The sequence below is a fragment of the Prosopis cineraria genome, unplaced genomic scaffold (assembly GCF_029017545.1).
Source record: "Prosopis cineraria cultivar Desert tree isolate PC_DT_omini unplaced genomic scaffold, ASM2901754v1 PC14, whole genome shotgun sequence".
Taxonomy (NCBI): domain Eukaryota; kingdom Viridiplantae; phylum Streptophyta; class Magnoliopsida; order Fabales; family Fabaceae; genus Prosopis; species Prosopis cineraria.
The window spans coordinates 8,504,106-8,530,787 of NW_026555345.1; the positions used below are offsets into that span (position 1 = coordinate 8,504,106).

The 26,682-nt window shown below is 31.1% G+C and overlaps 3 protein-coding genes across 4 annotated transcripts; all 3 read left to right on the forward strand.

Moving 5' to 3' along the window:
- Positions 1-251: 251 nt before the first annotated feature.
- On the forward strand, positions 252-3,145 carry LOC129293212 (ubiquitin-conjugating enzyme E2 7-like). Of its 2 annotated transcripts, none has more exons than XM_054931033.1 (6): positions 252-363; positions 496-598; positions 1,465-1,562; positions 1,652-1,752; positions 2,199-2,288; positions 2,837-3,145. In XM_054931033.1, exons 1-6 carry the CDS (start codon positions 318-320, stop codon positions 2,912-2,914), a joined length of 516 nt encoding a protein of 171 aa, XP_054787008.1. In that variant the 5' UTR covers positions 252-317; the 3' UTR covers positions 2,915-3,145. The 2 variants fall into 2 exon arrangements, with proteins under 2 accessions (XP_054787008.1, XP_054787009.1); XM_054931034.1 differs by having other exon boundaries at positions 2,199-2,276.
- A 7,656-nt stretch (positions 3,146-10,801) lies between these two features.
- Positions 10,802-11,402, forward strand: LOC129293437 (histone H4). The gene has a single exon (XM_054931411.1). The coding sequence runs from the start codon at positions 10,888-10,890 to the stop codon at positions 11,197-11,199; it is 312 nt and encodes a 103-aa protein (XP_054787386.1). The 5' UTR covers positions 10,802-10,887; the 3' UTR covers positions 11,200-11,402.
- Positions 11,403-21,969: 10,567 nt separating this feature from the next.
- Positions 21,970-26,419, forward strand: LOC129292078 (ACT domain-containing protein ACR9). Its single transcript, XM_054929596.1, has 6 exons — positions 21,970-22,274; positions 22,896-23,114; positions 23,199-23,304; positions 25,004-25,352; positions 25,602-25,886; positions 25,987-26,419. Exons 1-6 carry the CDS (start codon positions 22,121-22,123, stop codon positions 26,131-26,133), a joined length of 1,260 nt encoding a protein of 419 aa, XP_054785571.1. The 5' UTR covers positions 21,970-22,120; the 3' UTR covers positions 26,134-26,419.
- The last annotated feature ends 263 nt before the right edge of the window (positions 26,420-26,682 follow it).

Consider the following 26,682-nt stretch of genomic DNA (forward strand, 5'->3'; position numbering starts at 1 on the left):
TAATCTCTAATAAAGTAATTACCTACTTTTAAATCAATCTTATTTTTTTATATTTACTCCTATTAAATATTATATAATAAATATAAAGTTATTATTAGACACTTTTAAAAAAATAATAATTATATTTTATAAAATTAAAAATATCTTATATTTTTAAATATTTAATTTTTAAAAAAATATTTTATATTTTTAAACGAAAAATAAGATGACTAAATAAATAAATAAATGTGAAGTGCCTTTCCGTCCTTTCATTTCCTCCCTCCCACTTGTTTCGGCGATTCTCTCTCCCCTCCCTCCCTCCCCTGTCCCTCCAGCAAATGGCTTCGTCTCAAGCCAGCCTTCTCCTTCAGAAGCAACTCACAGGTTAATAATTTTACTGAAAACCAAACCTCGGCTTTCTTTCTTCTCTTTTTCTTCTTCGATTTTATCAAAAATCCCTTTTAGGGTTTTGCTTCTTTCTTGAGTTTTTGAATTGATCATTATTGTTTTTGGCAGATCTTTATAAAAATCCAGTTGATGGATTTTCGGCGGGTTTGGTTAACGAGAACAACGTATATGAATGGCGAGTCACGATCATTGGGCCACCCGATACTCTTTAGTGAGTTACATGGTTCTTTTTTACTTTTCTTTTGAGGTCAATTGTAAGTTCTCTTCAGGGTTTGTTTGAGAAATGGAATTGAATGGATAGAACTCAAATGAAAGATTGAAAATTAACAAAGAACTCAAATGAATCAATGCAATTATTCATTGTTATCTTCTTTCCTTCTCCCTTTTATTTCGCAGACAAAGCGTTAAATGGTCTGATATCAATTATTGATTTCTTTGCCATGTACTACAGTTTAAAGCTATCAAATAACAATAGTCAGACATGACAGCATCCAAGTTTCGTTAAGTCACATAATTTGAAATTTCTTTGACCACTTCTTTCTTAAAATAATTCGAGGGGCAACATCCAACTGAAATTAGACAAATTTACAAAGTAAACTATAGAGATTAGTATTGCAAGTAAGTGTCTCTTTATTTTCTGTTGTGTGTGATTTGGGAGTGCCCAAGCCCAAGCCTTTGTGCATAATTGAAATTTCTTGATTTGTTAAGTCTATATAGTATCAAAGATTAGGTCACAAAGAGAAGGCTGTGCATGGTAGAACAATATAGGTGAGGTGAAGTTGTCTAGGTGACTAGTGCTCATCAGAGTGTGTGTGTGTGTTTTAAGAAATAGTTCCCCTTTCTAATTTATTCAGCAAACTGAACAGTTGTCCACTGTGCTGAACAATATGGTATATGGACATTTCTATGCATCTAAGTGTTTAATTGCTTACTAGGCTTTTGTTATTAACTTCTTTTTGGATTAACTCTTTATAGAATTTTTTTGGCAAATATTTAGATAAAATTGACATTTGAAATTTTGAATTGTGGTGGTTATTATATACCTTTGTGTCTTCTTCATATGGCCATGGTTTGCAGTGATGGAGGTTTCTTCAATGCCATCATGCTTTTTCCTCCCAATTATCCACTCAGTCCACCAACAGTGAGATTTATCTCTGAGATGTGGCATCCTAATGGTGATTGCATACTGCCATCACAACTATTAAAATTCTGTGGCTTTCATAATTTGTTGCCTAATCTCTGTGGTTTTTTATATGGACTATAGTTTACCCAGATGGAAGAGTCTGTATTTCAATTCTTCATCCCCCTGGTGATGATCCAAATGGCTATGAACTTGCAAGTGAGCGCTGGAGTCCTGTCCATACGGTATGGTTTGGACTATCAGAAGCATTTGTTCATAATGATGAGGCTTGGACTTTTCTTGCTCTTTATTTTTACTTGAGTAATCATTGATGGCACAAGTTACTTTATAATAACTTGGCTTGTGATCTGGAACACTGTCAAATATAATTGAACTGCCTGGATTTTCAATGTAAACCATCTGTTTGCTATCAAGTTTATGATAAACGGCAAGACAAATGTTTTGATTCTACAACTAATGATCTTTGAATTATTTTTTTCACCTGTCAGTTTTAATGGAGAACCTAATAGCAAGATATAAGAAATTCTACTTAAATCTGGCCCTCTATTCTTGTTAATAAACAGTGCTATCAATAATCTGATCTCATCTGCAAATATTTTTTTAGTATTACATATTTACATTATTTTATTCTTGGTGAACAATGCTAATAATAATCTGATCTGTTATGCAGGTTGAGAGCATAGTTTTAAGCATTATATCAATGCTTTCAAGCCCTAATGATGAGTCTCCTGCAAATGTAGAAGCTGCGGTATGTTTTAATGTAATCTCTGAAGCAACCATTACTTGCATAATAATTTTCTTTCTTATCCATTCCCAAAGTAATTGCATCTGAAATCTGGAAATGTGAGATTTTAAACTTGCGACTCATGTAAAAGCATATTTGACTGGGAATATGATGAGATTAACCAAGATATGTGATGTTCTTATCTTCTATTTTAAACTTGAGGTTGTTTCTGCTTATTGTTGGCTTGAAGTCTTATTTAATTTTTATTTTAGCCGTATTTTGCATGTGCCTATGAGATTGCAGCATCATTATTTTGAAAATAGAGAGTTTTGAAATTTCAAATAACTACCCACTAACCATAATCCCTTTCCCCTACTTTTAATGGTAACGTTTGTATTTTGTAGAAAACAACTAAAAATTAAGCCCTAGTTCTTGCCATATTTGTTTTGTTTAGATGATGATACTTCAAATTTGCATGATTGATTGGTCAAGTTTGAGTTTATTTGCAATATCAGCATTCTCTAGGCACCGATTGGGTGAAATTCTTGGATGACATTTTTATCTTGTTGACTCCCTTACTGCAGGTGATGTGGAGAGACAAAAAAGATGAGTTCAGAAAGAGAGTAAGTCGCTGTGTGAGGAAGTCTCAAGAATTATCATGAACTCCTTTATACTTTTTATGTCATTACAGTTTCTTGCTTCTTATTTTGCCATGAGTGAAGGATTATGGCCATGTTTTGTTATTCTGATTATAAAAAAAAAAAAAAAAAACTTGTCATTCTTAAGCCTCAGACTTAAGGAAATATGTGCTTGAAGTTGTGTAAAATTGTGGCTTTCTATAGCTCTTTCCTTCTCTTTCTTTGTTGATAATAGGCCTTCTAAAGTTCTTGTCATTTGAATTTTTCTTCCATTCTTATCTCCTCTGTGTGTGTGAAAATTCTCAATGCTGCATAACTTACAAAAATTGGGGAGTCCACTAAATAATTGAAAAGGGACTGCCTCAGCCTCACTTGTCTTACCGGTGACTGTAGTCTTTCTCCTGGCATCATTGCAGCTTGTTTTCTTGATCATTGTTATTTCTGAGCTCAAGCAAAACACTCAGTTTTAAAACAGAATTGGTCATTTCTCTACAAATGAGCTTGCTAATAGGGATTATTTTTTGTAGTATCAAACTGTGTCTTGTAAAATTTGTTTGTCAATGCAAAGTATATGGGTTAAGCCTATTATACTTGTGGAAGGTGGAATAAAGCTTGTTATTGTATGGGTCAAGTCAATAAAGAGTAAGAAAGATCTTACATTAAATAGAGTCCACAGACAAAAGAAAAGTATATAAATAAGAATAAATTAGCTAATAAGTAAGATTTTGTATTAGTTTCACACACACACGCATGCCATTTCAAAGTAAAATAAAGAAGAATCAATAAAAACTTGGCACTTTCTTAAGCTACAACAAAAATAGATTCGGGATTGGAAAGAACATATACAAAGATGACATCAAAATATGAAGATTGTGAAATGATAATTTAAAATTGTGTATCTATCATTACGGGAGATTGAATTTGTAATTTGTAATTTATTGATAAAATTACGAAGTTCTAAATAAACGTAATGTACACTAGTAATAAATATACTAAAATAATATTAATGGCGTTTTTGGATGCTAAACATGCAACCATACATTTTTTTTGGATGTTACTAATTTTTTTACATAATCATTAAAAGAAATCACATCTAGCAACTCTTTTTTTTTTAACTATACACATTATATGATAGGATAATATAATTTTTAAAATACTAATCACTTGTCAAAAATCATGTTGAGCCTGACCAGTCCATATACAAATGAAATTTTTCACGGCCTCATGTTTTAGGTTTTGTGCAATTTTCAGTTTATGATGGTTTTGTTAAAAATATAAAAACATATAATCAAATTTCAAGGACCTGCTCCAATTACTAAAAAACTAGAATTCATACCCATGTGATCCACGGAAAAGATGTCATCATATATTATGTAAAATATTATAATTTTGAAAATATTAGTCTATTGTGTATTAATACAATAATTTTTTTTAATCTGTTAAGCTGAATCTTCAACCTAAACTATTTTCTTATTTATTTAGTACTAATTACTTATATATTATTTTATTATTTTAGGATGATTATATCATTTATTTAAAGCATGAAAATGCAATTATATAACAACTTTGTATAATTCTAATGTATAAGAGAATATACAAAAGAAATATGTCTCTCTTTTAATAAATGAAAAAAGCCATAACTAAAAAATTTAAATGGTGAGAAAATAAAATGGAGCAATTTAAATTTCAATGGGCTTTTATTTTTTTTATAAAATAGATGTTAGATATTCAAGAAAATAAAATTTATATCTTATTTATGTGAATTTCATTCATGTGATAACATCTTATTGAATTAATTACATCTTATCTCACATGCACCAAGCCCTTATTATATAAAAGTTTATAGAATGAAAAAAACATGAAAAATAAAACAAAAATAGAAAGGGGAGGATAGAGTTACCAAAATGACGACAATTATATAATAAAAGGTGTAAGACTCCATGTAATGAATGGGAGACATTAATTTTCTACCTAGTTTGAGAAAAGTAGAGGGAGGAAGGAGACATTTTAATTTGATTTAAAAATATAGGCAAATAGAATTATAACATTTTAATAGAGAGAAAATGAAAAAGAAAAAATAAAAATCAATTAAAAACGTTCAACCACATTTCTCTATTTTTTAACACCAAATTCAACAAATTATAAACAATATATTAAAATGATGCCAAAAAATTCAGATAACACTTGGCATTCTTTTTAATTTATCAACCACATGCACATTAAAAAAAATATTAATAGCAAACTGCAATTCAAAATTTATTATCTTTTGCAAATTAAAAATATAATAGACAACTTATTGTATTTTATAATTTTTTTATTCTGATACATGTTAAAATTATAAATAATACCTTATTTTATTCTATAATCTTTCACCTTGTTCAATTTAAAATTTAGTCTAAGTAATAATGTAAAGAAATATTTATTAATTTACTATTCATGATAAGAAAAAATTTTAGCAACATACTATAGCTCATAATTTATTATCCCATGTATAAGGCATTGTTATAAGTCATTTAAAAAAATAAAAAATAAAAATGTAAAATAAAAAGATAAATTAAAAATCTAAGAATTTCATTAAATTCAAAAAAAGAACACACTAAAATAAAAATGTTAAAAATATTTTTTATGCTTCTACTTTTTAATAAATATATTTTAATAATTTATGATTAAAAATATTTTTTAAAATATATATTTTTGAAAATATAAAAATATTAAGTGTAATAGATGAGCAAATATTTTAACAACATTTTTTTAACTATTTGCTATAACTCAGAATTCGTTAACTCATATATAATGTGTAGTTATAGGTCATTTAAAAAATGTAAAATAAAAAGATAAATTAAAAAAATTTAAGAATTTCATAAAATTCACAAAAATAAAAATCTGAAATACAAATATTAAAAAAATTTATGTTGTTAATTTTTTTAATAAATATATTTTTATAATTTATTATTAAAATATTTTTAAAAATGATTTGTTTTTTAAAAGAACAAAAGCATTAAATGTACTCACTTTTTACTATAGATCTACAGTGTAACATCCTGAATTTTAACCCCTAATTAACTAAGCTTAATTATGATAATTAAATAAATTATAGTAGTGTGTGACTAGGGAGGTCTAATGACTAGTTTTGATTATGGTTTAGCCCTAATTGTGGATTCGGTATGAAGTCAGGCTACTCGAGCACAGAAAGGAAAAGAAAACAAAGATTAAATGTTGTTGTGCCATACGCTATGGCATATAGACCAATACTGGAATGAGATGAGACCTCTTTATGTTATGCGTCATGGTGCCTACAATGTTTGCTGCTACGCATTGCCAATTTTTGCAGAATATCACTCATGAATTAAGTCAAAAATTAGAGAGAAGGAGATAGAAACCAAGAAACAGCAACTTAAGCTTTGCTAGGGTTTATTCTTGGATAATATTGGGAGTAGTTTGAAAGCTACAAACACCAAAGGTAAGTATCATATTCATTAATCTCCCATTTTCTTCCACATTTATGAGTTTTTAGTTAAGGTTTGATAGTGGGAGATGATTTTTCAATCCATATAAATTATGGGTCTGAATTTATTGATTCAAATGAAGTTAATGAGAGTATATTAGAGTATCTAAATCTAGATATATTAGGTTTTGACACTTTTGGTAGTTGGGTCTCATTATTATGCAAAAATGACATTAATAAAGGTTGTTAGAAGCGTTGTAAAGCCATTAATGAGAGTTTTAATAGCTCAATAATGTTATTGAAGACTAAAGAAAGTTAATAAATCTAATAGGTAGGCCTAAGCTTATACAAAGTGAGCATTAGGTAATCTAGAAGGGGAAAGATGAGAGTTGAAATGTGTGTTTGGCAATGTTGATGAGTTAAATAATTGATAATTATAGATCAAGTTCTTAGATACTAATTTGGCTAGGGAATTCAAGCTTGGAAGCTACAATATTGAGGAATAAATCTTTGACCTCACAAAAGTTTGAGGTAACCGGGGAGACCTTGTTTTGGGTAGTTATATGTTAATTGCTTTGTGGTGTGAATTATGTGTTTATCATGTGAAATATGACTTGTAAATGTAGGTAACATGCAATGAAACTTGGTGTCCACATAATTTGCTTGATATGTATTAAACATGTGAAAGTGATTGTGAAATGAGTTTTGAAGTGGCAAATGTGATATTAAAAAAGAATTTTCTCTTTACAATGTGTTTTGAATTAGTGGTTAATGATGAATGTGATAAAGATGAGTATAAGAGATTAAAAATGATGTGTTTATGTGATGTAAGTGGAAATGAGACTTGATACTCACTTAGGTAGCATACGGTCGTGAGCCCAACATATTTATTTATGATAATAAATAAATGAGAATATAGAAATGGGTGAGCATTGCACATGGCATGATCAGTGGGCGGGAGTACACCTAAGAGTAGAGAGTAAAGAAAATCTATATAGTACTTAGGCTGCCCTTTGGTGTACGAGGGTATAGCCTTATCCTACAGTTTGTCGAACAATTGTCTCATAGTTTGTCGAGGGACTAGAATCTAACTATTTCTACTAGTTTACCGAGAAGATTAACTTAAAGTATATGACACCCTAGAGATTTGAGAGCAGGGGAAGCCATGGTTCGAGAATGAGTTATGTAATCTTTGGTCGAGTCGCACCTCACAATTGGTGAGCTTGGATAGGTTAGTCACATGGACGGAACCCTATTCAATGTTATAGCCCATGGTTTCAGTCAAAAGAAATAAGAAAGATATAAGGTTGTTTGATCATTGCCTATGTAAATTTATGATGTGTCACATGATCGTGATATGGCAAGTCACATGGATATCGGGTCATAGTCACATGTCTAAGTGTCTTGTGACAATATACCTAGTGTGTGTGAGATGGAAATGAGTTAAAGGCGAAATGATAAGTTATGATATGTGTGCAAATATGTTTTAAGAACTTGGTTTCATATGCATGTGTTTGATTACAATTAATATATAACTACATAGGGTAGGTTTTATTTTGTTACTAAGTAGCTAGACTCATCTTTCTTTCTTAACATTTTACAGGCTCTAGTTCTGGTGTAAAGAGGGTAAAAGCTTAAGAGGCTTATGAATTAGTATATTCTTACTATATGCCTCTAGTTTATGTTTATTTTATGTAATAAAACATTATTGTCAATTCTAGGTTGCATATTGTTGCACTTGCACTATTTTGTTATTGTAAATATCTGGATTGTATTTTAGGTCCTAAATAATTGTGTATGATAAGATATATATATTGATAGGGCCAAAATACTAGTGCAAGTATAGAAATGTTATTTTAAACATGTTATGAATGATTATGAAGGTAATGCAATGAATTTGCCTCCCTTTCTTGTTTTTGGTATTAAGGGGTTGAGGAATTATTTTAGGTTATATTGGTATTTGAGTGCGTATGACGTGTTGTATTAATAGTCCTAGGTTTAATGGATATGATTTGGGTGTTAGGAATAGCTTTTGGCACTTATTATGGATTTTGGACACCCTTTTATGTGTGAAAGTTGTGAAAAGTGATAAAAATATGTTTGGGCATCCAACTTTCTGTGTGACTTGTTTTGTGAGTGAAACTCATGCCATTAGTTAATTTATGAAAAGAGCTTTTTGTAGATACTTATTTCATGTTATTTAGACTTCAGATGGAGATTTGGGGCACACTGAAAGTTGCTTAATTCTACTGTAAAAAATATGCAACATGCTGAGGTGCGTGGCATAGAGAATAACACACGACGGTGTGGTGTGCACAAACTGTTGGGGAATTGCTCTGTTTTGCAACAAACAAGTTGTTTTTTCAACTATCTTCATTCTTTTTCACCCTTTCGAGATATCCTATACTTTTCATAACTTGTTTTTACTTTGATATAAGAGTTTATGAATGGTTTAAACTCATTTTGATTATAAAAACTTAGAATCCCTTGATTTTGAAATAACAACTTTGTTATTTGCTAAATAGGTTAGTCCTTTGATTACCATGAGTTTGATTGATTAATTATGATTAATAGTAAAAGTTATTTCATACAGTAAATGAATTTTTTATTGTGCATGTACATTAAAAGCAATTAATAGCATGAGAGGCACGACATGAGCTCCAACAAGTATTAGAAAAAAAAATTGGGGGCAATATCGATAATTCATTGTTCATTGATTGATCCTAAATATATATATATATATATATATAGAAAGATTTAATGCATGTTTGGATTGAATCTTAACCTAAGATGGGATAGCCTTAATCTAAGCTAGGATGTTAAAAGTTTAATTTATCATGTTTGAATAACAAAAAAAAATTCAACCATAATTAAGGCCCTAACCAATGTTTGTAACAAAGCTTATTCACCGAGCTTTTTCATCAGCATTAGGTGTTTGTAACAAAGCTCATTCACCGAGCTTTTTCATCAGCGTTAGGCATTCAGAATATTAGGAGCAATGCTTTTTAAATTTTTATTCTCTCTCTTCGTTATTTGCTATCTCTTGAGCCCATGGTCCTAAGCCTTCTCTTCTTCATTGTTGCTTTGGCTCACCCTTCACTCTCTCAAGTCTACCAGATTTGAGGAGAGATCATAGCCACTGCTATCACCGAGACTTGATCTCCACTGAGTGTGTTGCTCGTATTGATGCACCCATGAGACGCGAACCCACAGCATAGACAAGGATGAAGATGACTAGAAAAGATTTGAGCACAGGCACATAGCCACACGAATTGAAGAACTATAAGCAAGTTGACGTTTTCAATAGAAGAAGAAAAGAGCTTGAATAGTGAACTCATGCCTCTTATGTCGACGGCCAACTGAGAATAGAGAAGGAAGGAGGAAAAGAAAAGAAGACAAATGGCAGTGTGTTCTCGACTTCTTCACTTTTTCGTCTATAGTGTTTTTATGATCGAAGAGGAAAGAGAGGAAAGATGAAAACAAAATCTAATCAAGGTGGGAACATAATTGTAATTTTATGAAGTTAAAAAAATAAAATAAAATAAAATGAGACTCAAATACAAGACCAAACTGATGATTAGTTAGCTTAAACTCTACTAGAGCAACTTTTCTTCTTGGTAAATTTGTACCAAAAATACACACACACACACAATATCATTAAAATGCCTCACCATCAATTTTTTAATTTTAAATAAATTCCAAGTCATTACATTTGGAGTATGGAAGAATGGATTTGTAATTTTAAATAAATATTTTATATTTTATATTTATTAATTGTAATTTTAAGTTTATTATTTTTTTAATTATTAATTTTTCAAAAATATATGTATAAAAAATTATGTTTATTTTTGTCATTAAAAATTTTAAACTGGCTTTTGAATTAAATTATTCAAACAAATTTCATTTTATTTAACTGACTTATGAAAAAAAGGTATACAAACATAAATTACGTTACATTAATTAATTTTTTTTCTAACCTCACTTGAATCCTTATCTCAATTGTAAAATTTTTATTCTAAACACACACTTACTGTTCATTGATTGATTCCAAATTTATATAGGTATAGATATCAAACAAAAAAGTTTAAAATCATAGTAAATTAGTACAATTTGATAACACTAATTTTTATAAAAAATAATTATTAATTATTATTTTTCGAATTTATAAAATTTATTAACTTTTAATTCTTAAATTACTTTTCCTAATCATTTAAATACCATATATCATAGGAATATGAAAAACGGAAAAGCAAAAAACAGACAACCGCGATCCTAAGCAGTACCACCAGATGAGTCACATCCGTCGATTCAATGTCATCAACGTTCTACAACAAACCAATGGCAAAGCCACGGATCGACACTGACAACCGTCGATAGAGAAAATATCCAACGGTAATCGTCAACATTCACATTCCCCAAAACCCAACAATCTTCCGCTCCGAGATTGCTTGCTCATAAATACCACCCCTTCTGTTTCAAATCTCCACAACCAAGTTCTCTTGAATATTTTGGGTTGATTTCAGATCAGGATTGTCATCTTCATCCGCTAACAATGTCCGGGCGTGGAAAAGGAGGCAAGGGATTGGGAAAGGGAGGGGCCAAGAGGCATCGTAAGGTTCTTCGCGATAACATTCAGGGAATCACAAAGCCAGCGATTCGAAGATTGGCAAGAAGAGGAGGCGTTAAGCGTATTAGCGGTCTGATCTACGAGGAGACTCGTGGTGTGCTCAAGATTTTCCTGGAAAATGTGATTCGTGATGCTGTGACTTACACGGAGCATGCTCGCAGGAAGACTGTTACCGCCATGGATGTGGTCTATGCTCTCAAGAGGCAGGGAAGAACCTTGTATGGGTTTGGAGGTTAAAGAAAGTTTCTGCTGAATCTAATTGGAAGGGTTTGGTGTAGAATTTGAATTAGACCTATGTCTTGCTTATGATTGATGAAGTAATGGCTGTAATGTATTTTGGGGATTTAGGTTAAGAACTTGAATGTAGAATGTGATGGTCTCATCTGTCCTTCACTCCTTTGGTTTTATCAATCAAAATCTGTATAATTTCTCAGTTGCAATTGCCCGTTTGTGCGTATTCAAGCATTTAATTGGTTTCTGAATATGAAATTTCTTGATTGCGGTAGGATTGTGGGTTCGTTTCATCGAGCAAGATTATCTGGATCATTAATCTCTCAAAACTAGAATTAATTAGTTTGGGGCACTGATTTTTCAATCCGCTAGGCTATGAATGTCCGTGGTTCTGCTGTTTTGAATTTTTTTTTTTGGTTAAAATAATTTGGTCCAGTAAGGGATTTGAAATTGATTAAAATTTTTCTTCACTGCTTCTTGATTGGTTGATTGTTGTTCTGATTCTAGTTGAGGAGGGGAAGGGAAATAATTGTGATTTGATCAATTTTACTTTTTTGAACTCATGTTCAAATTCAAACACGGGAAATTCCGCAACGTAGCTGGATTCTTATTAACGAAGAGGGGTTCTTAATTGGGCTTTGGTTTGGTTGGGTGCGTTCGATTTGTCTGATTGAAATATGGGTCGGGACAAAGAAGACATATGGGTCGGGTCGATCTAGGTTGCAAGAACGAAGTGACCATCAAACAATCATTACAAGTATCCAATTGGACCTGGTTGAAGATTACAGGGTTTGTTTTTACATTTCTTTTTTTTTTTTGAGCAAATTGTTTTTACATTTCTTTTAAGCTGAAAATCCATTAATAGAAGCAACAAGTGATCTAAAACACAGATCACTTGAACTTTTTCACCATCTTTCACCTGTGTTAGCGAATGGATGATAATTAAAGAGGTAAAAATTTTCCTCCATAATGTGAGGGAACCTAGTTAAAAAATCACTAAATCAGCGTCACTGTTTTTGTCCCCATAAACCTTGGTATTTAATATTTATTTTTCTATTTTAAATCTTTATAACATTAAATGTTATAAGCAATTAATTCATTATAATTAATGAAATATTAGTTTTTGATAAAGATAGATTTGGAAAGTATTACAATACCTTATTACAAATTTAATGATCTAAATTTCATTTAATTGCTCATGTTATGTTTGTGTGTGGCGGTTAAATACTTAAATTAAAGGGAGAATCACGGTCAAAGTACTTATAATCAAGAATTGTGCAGATAAGATTCAATGGAATATGACATTATTTTACAGGCTTAAATGGCTTTGTTGCAATTATACTTTTTTGGTGGAATCACTTATTTATCCCTTGTTTGAAAAAATAACTGGCGCGTGCAGAGACCGTTAACCATGAAGGAATGCCAGTTTTTTTTTCCCCCAACGTTTGATCTCATCTCGACTTTGGCAGACTCATTTTGTGTTTTGAAGTTGTTTTATTCACCTAGAGTTAGTAATTTGGATGTGGTGAGCTTATTCAAGACTCTCTCAATTTGGGCAGGACTTATTTAAATTTTGACTTAAAATATTTTAATATATAAAAAAAAACTCATAATCAAATTTGACTCTAATTTCTCAGACTTTTAGGCTAACTTGAATTGTTAAATAGTATTTTATTTTATTTTATTTTTTATGTAATTTCAATTTGTATTAAAAAATTAATATTTTTAATTTTTAATCTTATTTTATTAATAATAAAAAAGGAATTTGGATATTCGGGCTAAGCTCATTTAATTTCAGACTTAGCTTGTATTTCTTTAGGCTTATTTACACGGCCCAAATAAATCAAAAGTAAAGAAAATTTTTTAAATTTTCAAGCTCGATCCTAAAATTTTTTAAGCTTATTTTCAAGGTTGAACAATGGATAAAAAGGGTTGGCTTGTGAGGTTGCTTGCAACCTATACATGTACATGCCAGTTTCAGCTCATTTGAAAACGGGCTAGGCAAGCCATATATGGGTTTGGGTAGGCTAGCTAGCCCATTTTGACAAAACAACCCCTTAATAAAAAAAATTGCATGCAAGTGTTCATTGTCCTACACTTCTAATTCCTAATTCCACCTGATAACAACTCAAACATTATGGAAAACAAATTCAAATGTTACCTGTTACATATTACAATTACCCAAACATTTGCATTCTTCAAATCAAACACAAAATCATTAATCAAAGTAACGGCATAAATCACAAATTGGCAAATAGTCTTGCCACAAGCAATAAGCTAATAAAACAACATCCTAGCACAACTAAGCAAGAAAAGTTCTTAAAACAATCAATCATATATTTAATCTTTCATTGGATTATCATCATCATCATCATCTTTTTCTTCTTCTTCAGAATCACTTGAGATGGTTGAACATTGAGCTTCTGAGTCTTATTCTGCAAAATAAATTAAGAAAAAATGGTAATAAGTAATATGTAAAAATGTGAAATAATATAAATTAATAATGTTAATAAAATTACCAATAACAAGATTGTTAGATTCATTAAAATTATTAAAATCAAGCTCTTTCAATTTGAAAGTAGGTTGAGAAAACTAACCTTAGACACAAATGAGTGCCTCAACTATATTTGAGGATAGGCAGCTCTTAAAAGTAACTAGTACTTAACCTCTCATACTAAATGTAGATTCTAAAGACACTATAGAGACAGGTAAAGCCAACACATCATATGCAATTAAACTCAAAACTTTACACTTGAAAGTATTTACTTTATACTAGGCCAAAATATCAAATTTTGGATCACGAGAAGCAACTAACTTAGTATAAAGATATTTATCCACCTCTGAATTTTTTTCTTCTTGACATTTAGTGCTTGCAATTATGTAGAATTGTCACATTATTTCATCACCTATGACTGCCAAGACATCATCATCTGGAATTCACACTTGATTCCCAACATTGTCATTCTTGTATTTCGTTTGTGCCTAAGTTTGAGAAGGTTCACCTTCAAAGACATTCTTTGAATATTCATCATATAAGTTATGCAAAACATCCATAATATTCTTTGCGATCAGCTCTATTTTCAAAAGCAACTTGGACATATTTGAATTTGTATCTAGGGTCTAGTATCACTAATATCACCAATAATGGATTCATGTTGTTTGCCTTACTTCAGTACCTTTTCAACTTACTTTGCATTCTTCTCACCATGTCACTTAATAGAGCATTGGAATTAGTTGTACTTGTCTTAAGCTTAGTTTGCATTGCAACTATCTCTTAAAAACATGTGTTTGATGTTACGAAATTTGATATAAAAAATTTCAATGTCATAGGGTAAAACAACTTTAAGAAGACAATAAACTCCTTTACAATACCCCAAGAAGGACTAGGAGATTCACCTTCAACTTTTTTGAAGTACTTCTTGTAATCTTCATCTTCTTTCCCAATCCTATCAAAGACCTTGATGAACTTCTTGGAATTCTTTAACATAAGTTATGTTGAATTTCACCTAATAACACAAACAAAGCTAGATTAATATTAAAGAAATAAACATTAAATAACAATTCATAGCAATAATTAAAATTATCTTGTGGGACAATTCATGTTAAGTAGACTTTTCGAATTAGTTCTTTGCTTTTCCATAAGGTCCTTAAATATACATGGCCTCATTAGAGAAGATCTAAAAAATTAAATCGCATGCTGAATGAGTTTAATAGACTTATTCATTTCCTTCATTCCTTTATAAACAATCAAATTTACAATAGACACCATATATGCATAAACTCTCCATCACACATAAGACTATTCCATTACTTTCTTGTGCATTTGCTTTAGGGGTTTGAGTGTCACTCATCTTTCTAAATAAAGAAACAAAATCATAACACCAATACAAACAAAATTATGAAGGCACTTTTAAATCTATTTGATAGAGGAAACTTGGTCATATAGAGCAAACTTCAACATTTCTAAGCAGCTTTTACAAGTTGATTCATCCCTATTTAAGGATTTTGCCCTTGTTCAACATTTCTAAGGTGATTTTATAGGCTAGCCAAAATTCCCACAAAAAAATTAGCTTATGCTCCAAAAACAGTGCTTGCTTTACACAAAAATCATTTGAAAAAACATAATTTCAGACATAATGACCTATACACAACTCTTAACAAATAGACTTTAAGTAAAAAATGATAAAGTTTTTTAAAAAAATGCCGCCAAGCACGTCTCAAGTTTTACATTACACTATTATAGTCAATAGAGTTAAGAGATTGATAGAGAGTGACTTTGACTATTTGAGAATTGAGACTCCAAGTTGGAGTATTTGTTGGGAAGAATGGAAGTAGCCAAAGACAATAATCAATTAAGATTTAAGAGTTAACTTACTCAGTATTACTTGGTAGATGAATAAGTGTAATGAACGAATGAAGCACTAGGAGAAACAAGGGCAACACGAACATGAGTAGTTGGAGTTGAGCACTAAAAGTCCATGAAAGATGAGATTGAGTAGGAGCGTGGGTTTGTGTGACTAGGTTTGGTCTGGGAGATGAGATCGAGACTCACAACAACCAGCTATTAAGGGTTCAATAAAGAAAGATGAAGAGTCATTCGACTAAGTGAGTAAGCTGTGAGGCAATGAGTAGTGAGTAATAAATGAGTGTAGAGCGTGAGCCTAAGAGTGAGACATAATGAGTAAAGTGGTTGTCAAGCTAGTGTTTTTCACTTTTCCTTTAGACTTTAATGGGGGCTCCTGTGATAAACTTAAATGTAGTATTCCTTAATTTTTTTGTGTTTATTGTAAATGAGGACGGCATGGGTGACCTAAGGGGTAACCCATAGCCTGTCCCACCCATTTACATTAAAAATAGGTTGGCTCGTAAATTTAGTCTATCAGTTTTTCTCTTCAAAACCTACTCATTTTGATTGGTCCAAGTAGGTTCAGTGGGCCACAAGTTGTCTGTTCATTCTTACTTATTCAGGTTAGCTTGTCAGATTTGGCCTAAATTATTACTTCTATCTTCACCATTGAGAGGTAGAGGTTGTTAGTTCTTAAGTGCAACTTGTTTTAGTGCCGTTGAAGACCCATTTGTAAGAAGATTTCACATTTACAAGCTTCCAGGTGAGTAAAATATGTGATTTAACATCTCTTTATTAGATGTAAAACCTTGCATTGTGTTGAAATATTTTTATTCTGTTGAATGGTTCTTGAGAATTTGGGGATTTTGTTAACAAGTTATATACAAGTATCCACAGTCTTTTACTTGAGTATTCACTTATTGTTTGAAATGTTCAAAGATTGAAGATGTCATTTATGTGAATAAGTAGTTCTGACAACTGGGAATTGATTGGTAAATACATGAACTTTTAGTCAACTACTAAAAATGTTTTTTGTAAATTCATGAACTTTTAGTTGAATTTTTTTTGGGGATTGTTGGATAAAGAATTTCAATACCTGAGAAGATACTAAATTGTCAAAAAATGAACAATTAGTTGTTAATATATGAACATGAAATTGTCAATATTTGATCCTTTGATGGTAAAAATCAAAACTTTTACATGTCACTTAATGAATCTTAACTTGTGAATATCTGAACATATAAATTATTAACATTTACTTGTCAATTTTTGAACCTGTAATTGCTAATATTCAAACTTTTAGATGTCAATTTTTGAACTTTGCCAATGCATGAACTAGTTAATCCCTAAACCTTAACTTATCAATGTATGGACTTTTACTTATAAATATCTAAACTAGGACTTGTTAATATGTGAATTTTTTCTTGTCAATGTTTAAGCTTGTAGTTGGCAAATCTAAGCAATTGCTTTATTTGATCTAATGGTTATCTACATTGATTGCATTGCTAATTTTTGCAGGTTTATAAAATTTTTAAGGAGAAACAACTAAAAAAGATTTATCATTTTAGGGAATGGTATGAGTTAGGAAAGAATTCTTTAAAAAGAATAAAGGACATTGTAAGAAATCTCCGCACTCAATTGATGTGTCAACTGAAATTGGGAACAAGATGAATTTATAGTAGATGGAGCCTTAAAAAATTAGAGCCTTGGAGCAAAGAGGATGGATGATGTTGAAAAGAAAATATATATTATGTCTTTTTCATACCCGATGTTTTCATTCTTTTTTTTTTGAGAGACCTTGATGTTCTCCTTTTAAATTCAAGAAAATTTCAAGTTTCATCAACAACAGTCAACCTTTAAAGGAGAAAGTGGAGGGAGTTAGGTTTGGAAAATTGCTAGATGTGGGAGGCATTAAAATTCCTAGAGGTTATGCGGTGAGTTAATGCATGCCTAAGATCCTCCGACAAAGAAAATTACAATAAGAGGGAAAATATTACAAGTTAGAGCAGCAGATGTTGAACAACTGATGGAGCTACGCAATGTGGGATGCGTGGTGGAAGTAAATGCTAACAAAGAAATGGCAGCACAAGTGAAAAAAGAATATTGTTCTGGTTTGTGATTAATGTGTGTAGCTTTGTTGTTGAAATAGGAAAGAGCTAGAGTTGGAGGAAAGAGCTTGGTGAGCTAATCGAAACTCCCTAGTTTGCACAAGGTAAATACACTTGTTCAGCTGAAATGAGAGATTTAAATGGGGTGGTTATCTTACATGTTGGCTGCTTAGTAAATGGCGACATAGATTTGGCCTTCTAATTTAATATGGGTATTTAGTAGGGCTTTTATATGAAGTAGTAGGATACATATGAGATATATTTCACGTGTAGATCCTTGATTTCTTGCACAAAATGCAATGTGCCAACCTTTTTTTACAAGTAAAAGTTCACATATTCACAACTAAATATTCACTTATTAACAAATAGTTAAATTCTTATACACCTCTTCCATATAACTCACAACTCTCACATATAGGTTTTTGATTTCCTGTGCAAAAGACAAGGTGTCAACTCATGTTAACAAATAAGGGTTTGCATTTGCACAATTGAGGATTCACATATTTATAATTACAGGTTCACATATAAGATTCACTCAATTTATGACACAACTTTATCACGAAATGCAGTTATTAGAGGCAGCAGGGTGTAAGTACTAGGATTGCTATAAACAGTGGCTAGTCCTTTAACATACAATAGCTCATGGCAACTATTGCACTCAACCTTCTCCATTTCAGTCATGGGATAGAGCTTTTTTGGTCTTATCCCATTCTGTGAACAATCATAGGCTTGATTATAAGAATAAGCCTAATTTTTAAATAAACATATTAGATTAGGCTAAGTAGGTTGTAGGCATTTGCTAGACCTACTAAAGAACTAAATAACACGAAAAATTATTTAGTAATGGGAAAAGTTTATAAAAAAAACATACTTTTTTTGGTTCAAAATATGTATATTTTTTCTCAGCTAATCTTAATTCAAGATATAAGCAATTTAGTAGATGTAAAATTTTTCTCATTTTACTCTTTATATTTATTAACTTAGATTATTGTGTAAAGTTATTTCTCACTCATTATGAAATATATTGGTAATTGATATTAGGGGTAAAAAGAAAAAAAATATATTTTTATGAGTATGATGACCTTATTGGTATGCAATTTTTTTTAAAAAAATTGCTTATATTTTAAACTGAAGAGCGTAAATACTTAATGTAATTGTTTTAAATTTAATTAAGACATGTGAATCTTTTATTGTATAACAAACTTTCATTGTTAATATTAATATATTAAAATTTACTTACTTTAATAATATTATGAGTATCACTCATAAATAATAATGCTTCTAAATAATTTGATTATAAATAATGGAATTGATAGGAAAGAAGTGAAGTTTTCGTGTTAATCTTGAATTCCGTTTACTTATGAATACTTATGAAGATGAAGACTAATGATTTGCCCCCCACCCTTTTGTCAATATAAGGCCATTATACACAGTTAACTGAATTAAGGCTCAAATTCGACACTGGTGAAGTTTTCATGATTACGTAACTTGTCCTTTTTTCATCAATTAATTAATTTACTTTTCGCTTTTAAGTGTCTTTAATTTAACGAGACAACGTTAATGGTCAATTTCAGATGTTTGTGTCTGAGGAGTCCCAAGTTTTTTTTTTTTTTTCCCCGGCAAGTTGGGTTTGCATTTAATAATTTGTAGTTCTTTGAATGAGATATACTCCGTAGTTAATATACAATGTTATCATCTCAATTATTTGAAGCAAATAGGTCTCATATTGTAATAAATATGAATAGAAAAATACAACAAATAGAAACATCTTAACTCACGAGTAACTTCATTTTGTCCATAATTTTATTAATTATTAAAGAAAAAATATACTTGCAAGTTCTTACAGTTTCATTCAATTTTAATTAGATTTCTGCAATTTATTTTGTTTTAACCAATCCCTTATAATTTCATCTTTTATATATATTGACCCCTAAAGGTTAAAATTAATAATGAATTATTATAGTTTATGAAACAAAAATACCCTTAGAGTTTGTAGAAAATTTAGTTTAATACTTTTAGCTAAAATCAATAATAGAAAATTTGATTTAATTCACTGTTTATATTTTTATTATAATTTTTTATGAAAATTCTACATGTATAAAAAATATCTATAAGACAACCTAAGTATATAAATTTTGAGTTATAAAAATTATGTAATTAATTCTAAAGTCATATAATTATTTAATAAAAATATAAAATTTCTTAATTTTGTTTTTTTAAAAGTGAAATGAAAGGATTTTAACTTTTAGGGATTAAAAAACTTAATTAAATAAACTATAAGGTCTCAATTAAAGCCAAATAGACTATAAGAGCCTAATTTAAAATTGAGTAAAATTGTAAGGACCTGCATTTATGTTTTTCATTATTAAATGATGATACTCTCTCTAGTTTTAAATATAATTTTCTTTTGAATACTTTTTTTGGTTTGAAATAGTAAGTTACTTTTGTAAATTGTTGGATCATTAAATGGTTTTTTCATAAATATCATTAATTAATTTGGGATAAATAAAAACTTTGAGAAAGAAATTAGAGAATAAATTGGGTATACTTCAATTTACTATGGAGGAATGTCACATGGGAAACTAGGAAAACAATTATAATTTAATACAAATTTGATCACTTAACTAAATTATCTTTAACAAATTTTTTAATAGTTGTTAAGTAAATATGGTGGCTTATATTTGATATCAAATGGAGCATTGAGTACTTAATTTGTCTTTAGAATTTTTTTCCATTTTAGTGGTTTACATAAACAAAATGTAGACTCAACTTATATTCATTTTTAGAGGCTAAGACCATGATATCTCATGCTAGAGCCATTATCTATATAATTATCATCATTATAGGACCACTATTCTTAATTATTGGGTCCCTTATTAAGGTAAATTTTAATTGTGTCCCTTATTCAATTCAATTTCATAATCTTCCATTGGATACATTCTATGAATCTAATGCTTGTACAATGGGGGATGAGATTGACAAGGTTGCCTTGATTCGAAAAGGGTGTTTTGGAAAGATTTTTTTTTTTTTTATATTATTGTCCAACTGAGTTGAGAACATTGTAAGGTGTAATTGAGTGTAACTCTTCTAAAGACATTTTTTGTATTTAGGCTTAAACTTAAATCATTGTACTTAAGTGATAATAACCTCTTCTACTAGAATTGACACAATAACACTTGTTGACGTTTGGAAAGAAATTTTATTTGAGCTCAAATTATGATAGATAATGGTAAAATGAGAGAATTTTGAGTAATGATAAGGGATGTGATATAATTATCAGTTGGTCTTAAAAAACTTTGAAATTTCAATTCAATGCTGGGGTATAAAAGTGAAAATAATTGGGAGAATTATGTTAAAATTTCACATAAAAAAGTTAATTACTGCAAATTCTATTAATAACTAACATAACGTTTTGTTGAATCTGTATGTAATTTTTTCAAAATAACTTCAACTGTACTTGTTATACAAAATTAATGATTGTAAATTTTATTACTATACTTATTAATTTACTAATATGAGTTACAAATTATATGAATTAATATTTTAATAATTATATAAAACTTAAAATTATTTGTTTAATTATTAGCAGCAGCATCAGTTGTTAAATCATTAATTTTATTTGTTAATTTACTAACATCAGTTATAAATTACAAAGACATGCTAGCAATTTACAATTGATGTTAGTAAATTAACAAATAAATTTAGTAAATTAACAACTAATTTTATTGCTTGTCTAGTAAATATATATAATTTATAAGTGATATTGATAAATTAACAAATGAAATAAAAAATAAACAATTAATGATTTTACATAATAAATAAAGAGTAATTTAGTCTGTTCATAATTAAAATAATTTTTATTTTTATCCTCCTAAATTAAATTAAAATTTTAAAATTTTTTAAAATTCACTTGTAATTATGTCATATTCCTGATCCTACCTTGAAATTTTCCCCAGTAAAACCCTTCTTCCTTTCAGTTAAAAAAAAAAATCCCTTCTTCCTTGTCTTTGCACATAGCAGAGCCCACAATTATTTTTTACGCCGCAGTTCTTTATTTTTGAAAACCTATCAATGAAAAAGAAAAAGGAGCTAAAGTAAATGGTATTTTGACGAGCACGAGTCACATTCGCTGCCATAATGAAAACTCATGATTATTTACTTGAAAAATAAAAAAACACACATGATTTCGTGGGTCTTAAACAAAATGATTGCATGTGTGGCCGCCAGAGGAGTCTGACGTGGACATGAGAACTCTTGGGCCCACCTAACACAACCGCCACCCAGGAGTCACCAGTACAATATATATCATCAATGGAGCCAGCCGCCACAATCACAGGCTTCGCTTCAGATTTCAGACTTGTCAAAACTAATCCTTTCTCTTCCACACAATAACCCTCTCCGGAGGGCCGCCGTGAGCTCCCGCTATGTGATTCCGGCATCTCTGAGCATCACATCGTGTGGAGCTTCTTCAGTCATGGGAGTATCGTTGGACGACGTCGTTGTGATCGAGCCTGGGAAGAACTTCGATGAGCCCTGTGTCGTTACTGTGAATTGCCCGGACAAGGCTGGACTTGGTTGCGATCTCTGCAGAATCATCCTCGAGTTTGGACTTCGCATTACTAGAGCAGGTATTCAATATTTCGAGATTTGCAGGAAATAGGGGCGGCTGCGGCGCTACTAGTGCTTGCTAATGATCATGAATATTATTGTTGCCTTGTCAACTTTGGATCGTTTGGATATTTTTCGTCTATTATTCCTATCTTACCAAGAACTGTTGTAAATTAGATCAATCTACAGTAAGTTTCTCATGCAGGAGGGAGTGTAATTATCAACAGTATCTACTTTTTTCACTCCCGCTACCTCGTATTTTTACGCCGGTCATTTTTACTACTGCATAGAAATTTTGATGCCGGTTGACAATCCATTTCACGAACTTGCAAGTAGAAGCTGAAGCCCGAAGCATGTGTCTGTTGCATCTACCGATTTAATTCTTAGAATTACATGGAACAATAGGCTACGTTAAAAACTGTCAATTTATGATTATTCGTTTTTCTCACTGAACAGAGAAGATAATTACTGCAAGAATTTGTTTGTAAAGCATTCGTTTAGAAATTCCTGCTTCTTTTGTTGGTCTGCTTCATTTATTTTCCTCTCATCCTGGTTGAAGTCGTTTCTGCTGTTTTATTGGATTTCTTTGTCAATTTATTTGTAGTAGTGGATATAAAGATTTGACTCTAATGGTGTTGCAGATATCTCAACGGATGGAAGATGGTGCTACATCATATTTTGGGTTGTTCCCCACCCTCGTTCACAAAATATTAATTGGGACAGCTTGAAGAACCGGCTCCTTTCGTCTTGCCCTTCATGTATTTTTTCTTTCGACTTTAATAAGAACTCTGGTAGTCCCTCACCAGCTCCAGTATATCTATTGAAAGTTTGGGTTGTTGACCAGAAAGGAGTATTACATGGTAATTTGCGAAGAGAATGTTATTTGATTCATTTCTTTTGCCAAATATAAATGCCATTGGCTGACACTATTTTTCTTCGTTTAGATGTTACTGAAATCCTCTGCATCCTTGAACTTAGTATTCAAAGAGTGAAAGTGATGCCAACGCCAGATGGAAGGGCCCTAGACCTGTTCTTTGTTACCGATGGCATGTGAGTATAAGATTCTTGTTTATCAGACTTGCACCAGCCCCCCTCCCCACCCTCCCCCAATGAAAAAAAAAATCCATCTGCATAACACAGTCCCCTCTGTATTGTAAGCCCACTATCTTGCAAAAAAACACGCATATTGGTCTTGTCTTCTGTTTAGTGAGTACTTGAATTTGAATGCATGCTTTAATTCCTTTTTGTAAATAGTTTACATAATTCAATCGAGTTTCTGGATGCTGTCAACCCGTATCTTTTTCACTCTTGAGGTGTAATTTCCTCAATACAGTTATCTGAATACCAAGGCACTTGAACATTAATTCAATGGTTTTATATCAAATAAAACAGTGAAATTGGCATGGGCATTTTTTTAATATTCTATTTTAACTAGAGTGGGTCCCAGAAATTTGCATAAAGCTTGAAGTGAATTACACCATTCACAACTTGTGAATAATGTGTTTCTTACTACTTTTATGGATATATTAATTAATGTTAATATTGGTTGCTCTGTCATCTTCTAGATTAGTAAGCATCTTTCGATTGTGTAACTAGATGTATTGATATTGGATTCTGTCGTCTTTTGGATAAGCAAACATTTTGGATTGTATAAGAGTAGTAGAATATTGAACCAGGTGAACTGTGTTATGTGTCATGATATAGGATTACATGATAGGTACCAAGTAAACAATGTTATCGGAGAACAATTCTTGGTCATACTAGTGATGCAGCAGCTTGACTTTTAAGTATATAGCAAAAATATAGAGTACAATCTGGCGTAGAAACCCGGATTATATTGATTTAGATGTTCAAGCTTCAAAAGAATCAAGTGAAACTTCAAAATTACTGAAATCTGGCTCAGCTTACTAGATGCTTACGAGGATTAACTAAAAGATATCAAAAAGACCAACCGATTTTCTTTTCTCTTCTTTTTTAAATTATTCTGTAAGCTTGCCATTCCTTGACAATTTGACACTGATTAGCTTGAACTAGTAATTTAATTGAAAACATTTGCAAAACAAAGAATGACAGGAAGTATAACAACGTTGTGCCAAGTTAAAATTATATCAATATGAAGCATTTGACAAAATATGATATCTGTGCCAGCACTTCATAAACATTTGAAGATGTAATTATTCCATTTTTGTACATCTCATAAACAATTTAATTTTTGTACCCCAAAGTTTTGGTTGTTGATAGAGTACAATAGCATTATGTAATCCATATAATTGACCCCATCTAGTGGGGTAAGTCTTGTTGCTGCTGCTTGAATCAAGTACTTCGACAAATGACAATATATGGCATAGACATTCAAGAAGTTATTAATGATTTTAACACTTACATCTTGCAACATATTATGATTTGTTCAGCGTCCCTGAATTGCATTTTCTGGTTATAAAAGGGCTAATTCTGTTGATTGAAGTAGGATATTTCTTAATTAAGGCCGTTGAAATTATAGGATACTATATGCAACATTGTCATTATTTTCTCAGCTGTCAATTGCTTCTACTCTTTTCTTTCATGATTGACCTCATTATTGTAATGACTGTTTTTGGCAATTGAGGCGATTTGGATGCACTTAGTCATCCGCTGTAACATATAAATGTTAAATATCAATTTGATTCTGCATTTTTCTCAGCAGTCAACAGGATATCTGTAGCTTATGCTGATTAATTGTACGACATCTTATAAGTTCTTGTTAAAACAGGGAGCTATTGCATACAAAAAAGAGGCGAGATGATGTGTGTGATTCTCTGATGGCTGCTTTAGGAGAATGCTGTATCTCCTGTGAACTTCAGTTGGCAGGGCCTGAATATGAAGGTTTGCAGGGGTTTTCTTCTCTTCCATCAGTAATTGCTGAAGAGCTATTTAGTCTCGAGCTGTCAGACAAGGGGTCTTTGCATCCTCTGAGCCCAGATATGAGCACACTGAAGAAACCTACTGTTGTAGTGGATAATTTATTGAGCCCAGCTCATACATTGCTCCAGATAAAGTGTGCTGATCAGAAGTGCTTGTGTTATGATATTATGAGAATATCTAAGGACTCTGATATTAAGGTATTTACTTGTTTGTGAGTCATGGTTAGTTAGCACACCAAAACCTGATAGATAAATTAGCATTGAATTTTGTAAACTTACCTTTAGTTGTTTGTCATCGATTTTCTTCTATTTAATAATTCCAACTTGCATTTTCTATCCATTTGTTGCAATAGGTCAGGCATAATGACTTATTTGGCCGTCTATGCATATTGTTTTTTCTTTGCATTTGATTTCTGATGCCATTTGTTTTTGCCTAAAAAAAACCAGGTTGCTTATGGTCGATTCTCTGCAAGTGCAAATGGTCTTAAAAATATCGACTTATTTGTCCAGCAAAAAGATGGGAAAAAGATCATAGATGCTGAAAGTCAAGCTGCTCTGTGTTCTTGCTTAAAAGAAGAGATGCTTCACCCATTGCGGGTGAGTATTGTGAACCGAGGTCCAGATACAGAACTACTTGTTGCTAATCCCGTAGAGTTATCAGGAAAGGGAAGGCCCCGAGTATTCTACGATGTTACATTGGCATTGAAAGCATTGGGAATAATCATCTTCTCGGTGAGATTTGAAGTTCAGGTTATTGTGAAACTTTCCGGCAGTTTAACGAAGTCTTGTAACAATCTTAAAATAAAATCTCTTTTTTTCTACTTGACCGTAGGCTGAAGTTGTGAGACATTCAACACAGAAACGCCAGTGGGAAGTGTACAGGTTTTTGTTGGATGAAAGTTGCGAGCTGCCTCTGGGTAGTAGTCAAGCCAGAAGTCAGATTGTCGACAAAGTGAGAAGAACTTTGATGGGATGGTAATTTGGTTTGCTTTAGATGAGAAGCTTAGTTTGAAAATTGAGTATTTGTGCGTTTAAATGCATTTATTAACTTTGCCATATCATGTAGAGCAGCACCCTATAAATCTGGTTTGGTGTATAGTTATCTCATTAGTCACAATCATCTCTGGCACATCATCCATAAATTATTGCTATATTTCTCCTCTGGCCTCAATGACTATTACAGTTCAATTTAAGCACAAGTTCTAGGGTTCTGTTGTATTCCTATAATATCAAATTTTTAGCAAGTCGTACAATATTATAAGTCATGTACAGTGTATCTCTTTTTTAGATTCCCCGCAAAGCATGGGGTTGGTAAATTCAGTTTGTTAGAGATAAGTCCAGACCATGAATGAGCATACAAGCATGTCCATGCGATATAAATCACAATAAATAATACCTAGTTTTTACAATTTCAAAAATGAAGCTAGAGCGAAGAATAGGAAAGCTTGCCTTTCTTGTTTCAATCAAACAACAAACAACAAACAATAAGAATATCCTTGAGTGAGGATATTATAAATCACAATCAATC

Bases quoted from the DNA above. Each gene is read 5' to 3' on its own strand.
- LOC129293212 (XM_054931033.1), top strand. From the start codon at position 318: ATGGCTTCGTCTCAAGCCAGCCTTCTCCTTCAGAAGCAACTCACAG. The intron at 1,563-1,651 runs GTGATTGCATAC...TATGGACTATAG, and splicing joins TGAGATGTGGCATCCTAATG to TTTACCCAGATGGAAGAGTC. The intron at 1,753-2,198 runs GTATGGTTTGGA...TCTGTTATGCAG, and splicing joins GCTGGAGTCCTGTCCATACG to GTTGAGAGCATAGTTTTAAG.
- LOC129293437 (XM_054931411.1), top strand. From the start codon at position 10,888: ATGTCCGGGCGTGGAAAAGGAGGCAAGGGATTGGGAAAGGGAGGGGCC.
- LOC129292078 (XM_054929596.1), top strand. From the start codon at position 22,121: ATGGGAGTATCGTTGGACGACGTCGTTGTGATCGAGCCTGGGAAGAAC. The intron at 25,353-25,601 runs GTATTTACTTGT...AAAAAAAACCAG, and splicing joins CTAAGGACTCTGATATTAAG to GTTGCTTATGGTCGATTCTC. The intron at 25,887-25,986 runs GTGAGATTTGAA...ACTTGACCGTAG, and splicing joins TGGGAATAATCATCTTCTCG to GCTGAAGTTGTGAGACATTC.